The sequence below is a fragment of the Athene cunicularia genome (genome assembly GCF_003259725.1).
Source record: "Athene cunicularia isolate RWA chromosome 13 unlocalized genomic scaffold, athCun1 chr13_part1, whole genome shotgun sequence".
Lineage (NCBI taxonomy): Eukaryota > Metazoa > Chordata > Aves > Strigiformes > Strigidae > Athene > Athene cunicularia.
Genome location: NW_020799117.1, coordinates 7,919,513 through 7,931,091, shown reverse-complemented (window position 1 = coordinate 7,931,091; position 11,579 = coordinate 7,919,513). Strand labels below are relative to the sequence as shown.

The following is an 11,579-nucleotide window of genomic DNA, read 5'->3' as shown; positions in this document are numbered from 1 at the left end:
GGAATTCAAATGCCAGAAGAGAGAGGGTAGCAGGACAAGGCTCATTATTAATGATTTAATCAGCCATTTGTGGGGGTTTCTGAGTTTGTGCCAACTCTATCTTCAGAGTTTTAGGACACACACTGTGTGAGGAGAAGTAGGACTTCTGTGCGCTCTCTCAAGCTGTTCCATTACACCTGATTTATAGCATGACACTACTTGTTCTAGTCCATAACCTTGAGCTTGTAAACTACATAGGGGAAAATTTACTAACTATCAAGTTCATCTTAATGCACTATTGGGAATTTTCAGTGGGGAAAAAAGGCAAGGAATTGGGGGCATCTAGAAGAACTCATTTTGAACAGCAATCCTTTTATAGCCTAAAGTAGCACACCTCACAGTCTGCTCTGTTTTCATTTAAAGTTTTAATTTACATGGTCAGCATACAGTAAGGACCTATGTTTGTCTTGCTCTGAAGGAGATGATCAATGGGAGAGATGTAGACACATTTCACTGCTTCTTAGATGCATACATTGATGGAGTTTACCACAATAGCATGTAGCAATGCCTTTACTCCAGTCTTATGAGTTTCACTAATAACAGAAGCCAGAAAACTGTTTTGCAACTTTTCTATTAGGAAAGAAAATTACCATCCACATAACAGAACAATTTCCTAGTTGTAAAGTAGTCCTCATTACAGAAAAGCAATGAGAGCTGGAACACAGGCACCACAGGTACTTACTGCAATTCTGATGAGCAACCTAAAAAGGACCTGGGACTTGCATGAACATCAGGCTGAACGGGAGCCAAGAACATGCTCACATCAGATACAGCAGACTGCATACTTGGGTCCATTAAAACCATGACCAGAGGAAGTTCTCCAAATCACAGAATCATTCAGGTTGGAAAAGACGCTTGGGATCATGAGTCCAACCACCAGCCCGACTCTACAAAGTTCTCCCCTACACCATATCCTCCAACGTCTCATCTAAATGACCCTTAAACACATCGAGGGATGGTGACTCCACCACCTCCCTGGGCAGCCTATTCCACTGTCTGACGACTCTTTCTGTGGAAGAAAACCTGAAGGATTTCCCAAGCAACACTGCAATGCAAAGGTGGCAGTATCATTATACACCTCATTTGTGCAAACAGGGGTAAACAGATTTGTGCTGCATGTCCTTGGTGTAGCCAAGTTCATGTCACATGCAGCAACATAGCTGAAGCACTGGGCAGAACCTGCCTGTCTGTGCCCAGGTACCACCTGAGCCCTAACACAGTCCACCCACCTCACAACAGTAGTTTCCAGTACGGACCTGACCAGAATCACAGGTCTCTAACTCATAACTGTCTAGTCATTGTCTATCACTCACATTTATCTTCCATGTTTTTAAAGAGGAAGAGGCTGATGATCACTTGATAACTATATTCATGAGTCTTTCTTTACCTTTAATGAGCTACCCTCTCAGTAACTGCCCAGGTGTTTTAAAAAGGAAAAAAACCAAACCAAACCCACACATCCAAAAAGACATCAGGCTGTCTGACAGAAAGTACCTTGACTTTCTCACTGGATACTTTAAAGTTTATGAACAAGCCCAACAGCAGGTTTTTAAGTTTTCCTCAATTACATCTCACATTGCAGAGCACAGTTCAGTTCTGCTCTCCTCAGATTTCCCTGAAGCCTTACTACACCTTCACGCATACTTGTTCCTTCCCCAGCTTCTGTAACGTCAGCATACACAGCCCCTAGACATTACTAATAAAATGAGCATCAAGTGGAGGCCTAGGTGCCTCTCTCCCTCCCTTCTGGTGACGGCTCCTTTAAGAATGTTCTTTTATTAGAGGTCATAATAATAAATGATGATCTTCTGCTAAAGACTTGTTGCCATTAGCATGAAGTTTCCTGTCTGAAACCATATAAAATACCTAGCTGAAGGGCAGATGTACAAATTACCAAGGAAGCACAGTAGATCAAAAACCTCAACTTTTATTTATATATAGAACTCGACAGTATGGACCTTTATATCTTACTGAATTTTAAAAAGGTTCAGGCAGGTTCCCATACCAATGTTTTGATGCACCTATCACAGAGCGAGCTTCAGACACTCCCACTGTCCTACCAGTGAAGAACAGGGATCAAGCCAGTTCAAGACCCTCATCTCACCAATTCTCCCACCACTGACAGTTACAGCCACGGCTGTCAAGTTTCCTTTGCCAACACCTTAAGGATCCACTAATGGTTATACACCTTTAAGGCAGTGGAAAAGGGTACTAAGGAATAAGAGAAATGCTGAAACACATGTCAAAAAAAGCCTTCCCACTTACAGCTTTAAGAAAGAAAACAAGAATGACATGCAACAATCTTGCTTTTTGACTGAAAAAATTTAAAAGCCCAGGTCTGTTTGTTTAAAGAGTGTCAGGGCCACCTGCTGCATCATAAAGAAGCTGGAAAAGACATCAGGCACATTCTCCCTCCTCTCCAAGTCTGCAGATTCATAACTAGAGCAATGATATCTATAAGGATACAGCCTTGTCTGGAGGTCCTGAAGGCATCTGATGCAAAATCTACACCACACAGGAGAAACAGGTACTGGAATATCTAGAAGTCGGGTTTTTATAGGCTTAGATGACAAGTGCTTATTAAGCTTTGATTATCTTGCGATTCCGTAAGTCTTCTCCCAGATCACTGGCCCCCAGAAAGATTAAGTCATTCAAGTTTGCTATAACTTGTAAGAGATTTAGTATGACAAAAAAAGTGTTTAATGGCAGCTGGCAGAGCAAAGCACAGCTGTTTATCATAGCACATCAGAAACAGTTCTTCAAACACGTCAGGGAATATAGAGTTTTAGCAGGAACACACCTTTCAGACACAAGTTACTAAATCGTGGCTTTAAAGCAACTAACGCTTCTGTAAGTGCACTGCAGAAAAACAGACTGCAAGTAAACACCCATTAATGGTACTGAGCTATGCATGTACTCATGTAACTTCACAATCCCCTAACACTCTCTAACATCATGGGACCTTTTCTTTGGTAGCCAAAAGAAACAGCTGTATGCCACCTTCATTAAGACGAGAAAGATAATTTGTTTCCTTATAGGAACTGTCCCTTTGCCATCATTCAAGTACTGATCAAAAGTAAACACATGAAAGAAAGGCTACCACTAGCTGGTATGGTAAAAAGACCCAAATGAGGTAAGCAATCTATCTCCCACTCTAATGTTCCCACAATGGAAAAGAAACTTGTAAATATCAGACATTTGCATAAACAAGCAACTACTCATTCTCTTTTTATGCTGATCTCTGGCCATGAGTTGAAAATCTGACTAGGTGAAACAAGATTCCCCCTATTGACCTCAGTCTTTTTCTCTTCTAATACGTCATGATAAAAATGGAATTGTTTTCTGAGAACTGAAAGCCTGATTTGTATACGCAACAAGCCATTCAATATTAAACCCACAGAGCATTTTATCGCCTCAAGATTACAAAATCATTTTTTTTTCCAGACAGTGCAGAATAATTAGTTCACTCTTCACCAAGACAAGCTTTTCTCCATATTGTGCCTGTTACCCATACTGAGTTTCCACAGAGAACAGCCTGAACTCCATGTACATATCAGACTATTAATGTCATGGTCAGAATCAAGAACAGAGTTCCAAGATGCTTTAAGTTTTCACTGCCACCCTCTGACAAACTAAACATTGCCACCTACCGACTCTGTCAAAACCTGAGCTTTACATGATTTTTTTCATTCCCCACTCCCAAACACAGTGTCCAAGATGTACAAGAGAGGCTGTAAGGAAAGAGCATTACAGCCTAGATAAAGAAATGATAATTGGTGCCTGATAACCTCAACTATTATTTCTGGGGTTTTTCCACTGTTGTAGCTACTTTAAAATGTAGATTTTAGTCATTTTAGTCCAAGTCTTGATCTTGCAATGTGACTGTCAAGCATGTACTTTTACAATAAAAGACCCAACCATACATAGCAGACAGCTGTGTGAATTTGAGGACAACCACAGTTCCTTACAGGTTTTATAATGGCAGTGTATATTCTAGATTTGATAGTCCAGAGCTTGAATGATGTGGTCCAAGTAACTCAGAAAAAAGTAACATCTTTGTTGCTTTTCCAAGATTTTTCCATACCTATAGCTTGACAAATAAGAAAAACCTATAATCATTCTTGCATCATCCAGCTCCAGCAGCACCAAAGATATAACTAAAACATTACTTTAATTATTCTTTTATATAATTACATTGTCAAACAAGAAATACCTATGTAGTCACAAAAGTTTGTCACAGTGTATTAACAAGGGTTCTACTTCGCAGCTGCTGCACGTATTCTTTTGCTTGGTCAAAACCAGTCCTTGGTGGCTCTGGAGGAGGAGGAGGACCTTCCACCAACTTCACAAAGTAATGGCACCTGACGATTTTCATGATGCCAAACATGCCTTTGCCATGGTAACGAATCCGCTTCACATAGCGGCCTCTGCCCGTCACTGACTCAGCTGAAGGAAAAAGGCAGGGAGGGGAGAGAAGACTATTCAGTCAAGAATAAACCACTACACATCTGCAACTGAAACAGTCTTGCCAGTGTATTTTTCATGACTGCATATGAAGAGTTAATTCTACTTGGGATTCTCTCCATCTTTCTTCTATTACATTTAGCAGATTACTGCTGTAGAGGAACCTGTGAGTTGAATTAACACTCTTCAGGAGCACCAAAAAGGTACATTTAGAAAGCATGCACGCAAAGATAAATATGTAGTAAAGGACAAATCCAAAGGAAGCTACACTGAGCACTTACTGGATTATATAGCTCTTCTGAAGGTGGTATTAATTCCACTGTTTTTCAGCAGTTTGTCTCATGAATTCCTGTAGGAGTCTTACAGACTTCATTTTCCCTCCTTTCTCCCTTTATTGCACTCATCATAGGTATTTTCATTATCTACACATCCAGACCTGCACTAGTAGATAAACCTTCTTATGGCAGAGGCCTGGAAGGCTCCAAAGAATTCTAATCAAATCTGCTCTACAATCCAGGTTACTTAAAGCTTATAAGGTCAGCTCAATAACAGTTATACCATATTTGGCAAAACAGGAATTTTTTCTATGGGCCTAAACCCAACTATAAGTAAACATTTCTCTAACATTTTTCTAGGCAAAAATGTGCTGTGGTTATTACAATCTTATTCTGTAATCATCTATAACAAAGCCTTTTTATTAAGAAGTTTACTGTAAATATTAATTTACTCTTACACCATTTCTCACAGACGTTCAGATTCAAAAAAAAAAATAAAAAATCAAAGCTAGTAGTACTAGCCACAGACAAAGCTTCCAGCATCTGTTTTCATGGCAATATTAAAAAGCAGTAAGAATATGCTTCCCGTGTCTAGTCTTTCATAATCGTGTCAAGCATCTTCCTCTTCAGGACTTTCTGTTCACACAAGGAGCAGAAATTCCACTTTCAGATGAAAGCATCTTAAAAAAAATGCATCTAGCAGATGCCATAAGAACACCACTCAGACACCAAGGATAAACTGATGGTTGAAGGCTCAACAACCACACTAACTTCAGCTGTGCTGCAAGTCGCAAGCATGTGCCTTTCAGGTTTCAGTAAAGATAAACTCACTAGAAACTATCCTCTGTTCATTTCTGCTGATCTGAAACAACAAAACCTTATCAAGGATAAAACTTTCTCACAGGATAGGAAGACATTTTTCTTCACTAAAAATAAATGTACCTATATGTAAATTTGATTTGAATTCCACGTTGTGATTTCGTACTGCCATTTCCTGTGCTTCTAACAGAACCTGTAACAAAAGGAAAAGAAATTCCTACTCAGTATTTCCAACTAAGCAATACTACGTCTTATCTCTAGAGAACACAGAAGAAATCGCAAGTGTTACTTATAGAAAAAGTATTATATAGAGATCAAAATTATGTAAAAGATGTTTGTCTTAACAAATATGTTCTTCGCATACAGATTGAAAAGCTTTATTTCATTTTTTGGAAGGGAGTGGAGTGTCATTATTATGCCAGAAATCAATGTTCTGGCCAAGAAAATGAGTAATGTGAGACTCCTAACAACAACAGTGCATGAAAAACTTCCATGCCTTTACAGAACTCAGTCCTTTCCCTGATGATATCCTTCATCTCTTAAAATTTAAGAACCAAAGCACATAGATGTAGCAGCTGTTAGTGACAAGGATTCTGCATTATTTATCACGGACTTAAGACCACGCATTGTTAGACAGGGGACGCACATTTAACTTGTAATGATAATAAATTACAACCGCCAGCACAAGTGACCTCTGCATACTCCTAAGTCACCACATTACATGACTGCTACAAAAATATATTGTTTGAATGTGCTCCCAACAGGCTTAATAGAAATATAGAAAACACAGACATAGAAACATCCCCAAACTTCTGGTGATAGGTATTGATTTTAAAGTCTTCTTGAAACTAGGAGTGTTAAAGAATACTACTACATACCTCTTTGATCACCTTTGCTCCCTTTTTATCATTAAATTCTAACTGAGCAAGAGCCTGATCAATGGTCATTCCTTTTATCTGCAATCAAAGTATTCAAGTTAACTTCTGCAATTACAAATATTTCTCTTCTTTTATTCAGAAGCCAATATTTAAATTATTTTGATTTGCTATGCAAAATGGCAAAAGACTTTAGTTCCCTTACATTTCTTCAATGTAATATCTTACATATAGAACATCTGAACTAAATGTTGAATAAATCTTGATAAAACATTTAATTAATACAATTATTAATATTGAATTATTATTAATTCAATTATTACACCACATTACTATCCTTCAAAGCTCCCCTTGCCATCTATTACTAGGCAGAAACCAACACGAAAATTCTTCCACAGTGCATAATCTTCATGTGATCCTGGGTACACATCTGAGAGCATACTAGGATAAAAGTAGCTAAACCAAACTACAAACAACTGCTCGCCTGCACAGATACATGCTTTTCCCCAGGACTCTATTATGCTGATTAGACTGTGATTAAACTAGGTTATTAAGGCAAATACAGCAATTAAATTTTACATTCTATCAAATACAGTGCAAAGTACTTTTTGCTTACCAGTTTTGCCAGATACCACATCTTCTCATTGCTGTATTTTATTTCCCTCCGACAGTGATATATTTCCTAGGTGCAAAAAAAGTTAGAGGATCAGTAATTTTGCTGTGAAAACAAGAATGGAGCATACACATCTGCTCCACAATCTATTTTCTTACTAGAAATAAATTATGACTCCCCTTCCTATATCATGAACATACCAAATCAGGCATACCTTTAAGATCTGAAACTGAAAGCATGAAAAAAAGCAGCTAGCATACAGAAAATTTTAAAATAATCTTACAAGAATTAGTTTATAAACAGAAATCCCTGAAAAGGATAATATTTTTCATTATATTTCTCTTCCTCCTCCCCATCTTCTGAAGCAGTCTAAGACTGACAAGCCTATTCAGTCCTAAAAATACCACTCTGCTGTCAAGTCACCTTACTGGGATAGCAACTAAACAATGTTACCATCATGAACTTAATTAGTTCTTCAGAAGTGAAGAGGTTTTCAAGTTTGATTGGCATGAAGAGCTGCCTCCAAAAATCCATTTAACATTATTACTGTACCATCAAGGACCAAAACTAGCTAGTAAACTTTAATATCAATATAAATTTGAAAGAGAGGGCATTCTTTATGAACAGCTAAAAAACTGATTTAATAAGCGAGTTAGTCAATAACTGCATTTTGACATACACTGTGTGAGTCAGCACAGTACATGGCATGTATTTCTACATCATAGGCCATAAGGTTCACAGAAGCAATAAACACTCACAACCCACAAAAGCACATGTCCAAACCCCCTAATTCTTTTGAGATGCAAATACTTTACTTTGCTGAGCAGCGTGCCTAACAGACACCTCAACACATTAATTCCCAGTGAAGAACAATTACAAAAATGGAATTCCAAAATATCAGTTCTTGAGAGTGAGGAAAATACTGAAGAATTAACCTAAAATTCTCCCAGGTTATGCTGTAGGGAAAACAGAAGTGATAAGACCCTCTCATGATCAAATACACAACACTTCATTTTCATGCAAGTTTTCATTGAAGAGGCTTGCTTCTGTCTGCATTTAACTGTACTTCCCAGTTATAAAATGATCATTAAGAGGGGACAGAGAGAAACAGGCATAAGCCTGCTATTATCAAAAACTAAACTGTTCTCACTGCTTTTAAAGCTTTACCATGTTACTCATGCTGACTTTTCCAAAAGTTGTCTTGAACAGCCAGCAGAAGGCCCTACACTGACCACACAGGTAACAAAGGATTTTAGATTCTTTGCTTCAGTTTGTGGCTTAGTACAACACAAGTTATTGTGCAACAGACTGAAGAAACAATCCCACTGTACAGTATATATAAAATGGTTTCATAAGAAAAAACCTGCTACCATATGTCACATCTGACTCACATCCCTCCCCATGTAACTTTAGAACCTATCAGTCCACATTAAACATTTCAAGCAACCACTATGACAGAAAATAACCTCTGAATAGCTTAAGGGGAGGCCACAGCAAGAGGCAACACATTATCAGACCACAGAGAATCTATAAGGCAGAGATATTAAGAAATGAAGAGCGTGCACTCTCTTGTACCTACATCAAACAGGCACCACTAGCTCCACTACTCAAGGAAAGTTACATTTATATCTTTGTGCACAGAAGTAGCAATACAGTCACATTCTTCTCTAATAAATACAAACAAGTGTATAATGATACATCCTTGCAAACTTCTACAAACAGAGGATGGTACCTTTGCAGTTTGCATCACATATAGGTGATCAGCTGCAAGCAACTTGAAGCTCCAACATAATGTAGAGATGGAAACCATTCAAAGTAACATTAACTTTTACAGTTAATACACCACACTGACTAAAATCTTAAATAACAAATGAATAAGCTATCAAATTAGCACCTTGTGGAGTCACCCAGAGACAGCGACAATCTGTTCAGAAATTGCTAAAGTATAAGCATGTAAGGAAATTCACAGGTGTATCCTTACAGCTGGTCTGCGAGGTTCTCCAGGCAGCTGTGGTGGGTAAACAATCCTGTTTTTCTTCTCCCACTTCCCAAATTTCTGCAGAGATGAACTTGTGTGGATACATGACTGAGCAAAAAGGCTACCAGATGCTAGCCACCTGCAAGACAAGACCACAGGCTTTGCTGCTGAACACAGAGTTCTTTGTCCCTGCCCAGTTTACCTGGAAAATTGTGAACTTACCTGTTTTGGTAAAAAGAACTGACACATTTGACTACTCACAAAATTAAACTGTTCAAGTCCTCTATGGTTTATGTTGAAATGGCTTTTTACTTCAACAAGAAGCCTCAGGCTTCCTAAAGCAAACCATGAACAATAAGTAACATCAGTATAACATGAGGTTCCACATTAAGTGTCCCTGGATCACACAGAGACACAGTCACCTCTTTGTCCTTATGTGGGGATAACTACTCACACAAATAAATTTTTATCTTTTCCCAAACTAGCCAATACTTATTTAACTTTTACCAATATTTTTAGCAATAAAATTTTCTAGCTTTTAAAGGGACTGAGTAGCAACAAAGTATCAGAAGTTTATAAACATTCTTAAATTTGAAAGGAAATATATTCTACACTACTTTCAAAAAGCAATCAGGCCAATATAAGACAGCCAGTAGCAAAAATAATAGTTTTGAGACAGGTCGCTCACCTCAGATTCAGAAAAAACAAGCTACATTTCGCCCTCTGCTGACCAGACCAAGCAGTATTGGGCAGCCACTCGACTGCAAATAACGGATGAGTTTAAGACCACATACTGTGAGTTTTACTACAGCTTCAGCAGCTTTGTGTGGGTAGCCGAAGTGTGCAAAGCATTATAAAAACGACTGATAAACATAACATGTTGATTAGTTTCAAGAGGGCACTGTACACCTTAAAGTTTTCACATCCTATCAGGAGGGGGTAGCATAATATACTATTTCAAATATTATGGAATATTTTTTCAGCTACTTACCAAAACCAGTTTATTTGCTTAATACTTAAAAATTTCACTCATTGAGACAAAAATTCATTATCACCAGACATAATATCATCAATTAATACAATAAAATATTTGACAAGCATATGAATATCATTCTGCAATCTAACAACTTAAGCAGTAACAAACTACAGATTATCTTCCTGGTATTAGCAAAACATATCAATACATTCAGCAAACTAAGAAATCTTACATTCCCTCTATGTTAAGGTAATCCAACCTCATATAAAGATCAACTCTATCATAGCTTTAGGAGAAGAAAGAGGACACAAACACATTGTAAGCAAAAGAAAACAGTAACAAGCAACAAACCAGAGTACATTATATAAGGGTGAGCAAGGGGAACAGGAAAGAAACAAGCTGCACTTTTCTAGAAAGAATTATGCACAAGCAGCAAGTGAGAGGCATACAGACTAGAACTGACTAAAATAAACAATTAGCATGTAATTGTCTAACTGCAAGGCCGTAAGCAAAGCACAGGAACATAAGCCTGTTTGTTCTTCTTTCAGTGACACAGGTCTCTGCAATCTACCTCCACAGGCTCAAGAGACCAAAGCTCTGTGCTTTAAGAATCCACAGCAGCCTTTTTTCTGAAGTCAAAGACAGTCAGCAGTGACCAACGCTCCCCCAGCACAACTCTGTCATTCCCCTGACTGAGGGGAAGACCAGCAACTACAGAAAAGCAAAGACTGGAGAAAGCACAGAGGGTAACAACAGGTACTATGTTACTGGGACCTGCACTGTAGAGCTAGAAGAAATCTGGATGCCCAATAGAGAGGGGTCAGGAGAGAGAGACACCTTCATCATGCCACAGTCTCCAAAAAATACATTATAGAGGCACAGAACGACCTGTTCCCCACAGCTCCGGGGCAGGGCGAAAAGTTAACAAGAAGACCTAGCCAGGTGACCCCGGGGACCCCCGGGGCGAGGCGGCCCGCATCCACTGCCCCGGGCACCGGAGGGCCGCGCCTGCGGCAGGATCCCGGCAGGGCCGGACTCACCTCTGCGAAAAGTTTTCCTTGTGTAAAAGCCACTGTAGTCTTTTAAGTCTCTGAAAGCTGTATTCCCAATGAATGTGTGTCATCTCGAAGCCACATGTACTGGTTGTACTTCCTGTAAAGGCAGCTGCAGGTACCCAGTGCTGTACCAGAGCTCTAACTGACAGTCTGCTAGTCCTCTTGCTGCTTGTGATTTGGCTTCTCTGTAATACAGAGATAGTGATCCTGGTAAAGAGCTCAGAAATCAAGTCAGATACTATTCTTCAAGAATCTCTCCATTAATTTAAGTCTTTATTTTTAGCTACAAGGATGGCATGGTGGTTATAATTGATATCAGCAGGAAAAGAGAAGTACTTCATCGACTGAGAGGCCATGACGATGAAATACATTGTCTGGCCTGGTGCCCTGTGCCTGGTGAAGAAAAGTTACCTGCTTGGCAAGATGAGCTTCAAGGTATGCAGAAGCGATTAATAGTTTGAAGTAATTTTTAGTTCATCTAAACG

General features: G+C 38.8%; 2 protein-coding genes across 2 annotated transcripts in view; one reads left to right on the top strand and one right to left on the bottom strand.

Annotated features, from left to right (window-relative positions):
- Positions 1-4,193: 4,193 nt before the first annotated feature.
- Positions 4,194-11,162, bottom strand: MRPL22 (mitochondrial ribosomal protein L22). The gene is made up of 6 exons (XM_026858508.1): positions 11,080-11,162; positions 9,067-9,202; positions 7,089-7,154; positions 6,476-6,553; positions 5,721-5,790; positions 4,194-4,485 (listed from the first exon to the last, which is right to left on the bottom strand). Exons 1-6 carry the CDS (start codon positions 11,160-11,162, stop codon positions 4,274-4,276), a joined length of 645 nt encoding a protein of 214 aa, XP_026714309.1. The 3' UTR covers positions 4,194-4,273.
- Positions 11,163-11,390: 228 nt separating this feature from the next.
- The window catches only part of GEMIN5 (gem nuclear organelle associated protein 5), an 18,344-nt gene continuing 18,155 nt past the window's right edge, over positions 11,391-11,579 (top strand). Inside the window, exon 1 of the mRNA XM_026858507.1 lies at positions 11,391-11,529. Within this exon, the coding sequence (XP_026714308.1) occupies positions 11,391-11,529 (139 nt within the window). The remainder of the gene's footprint in view (positions 11,530-11,579) is intronic.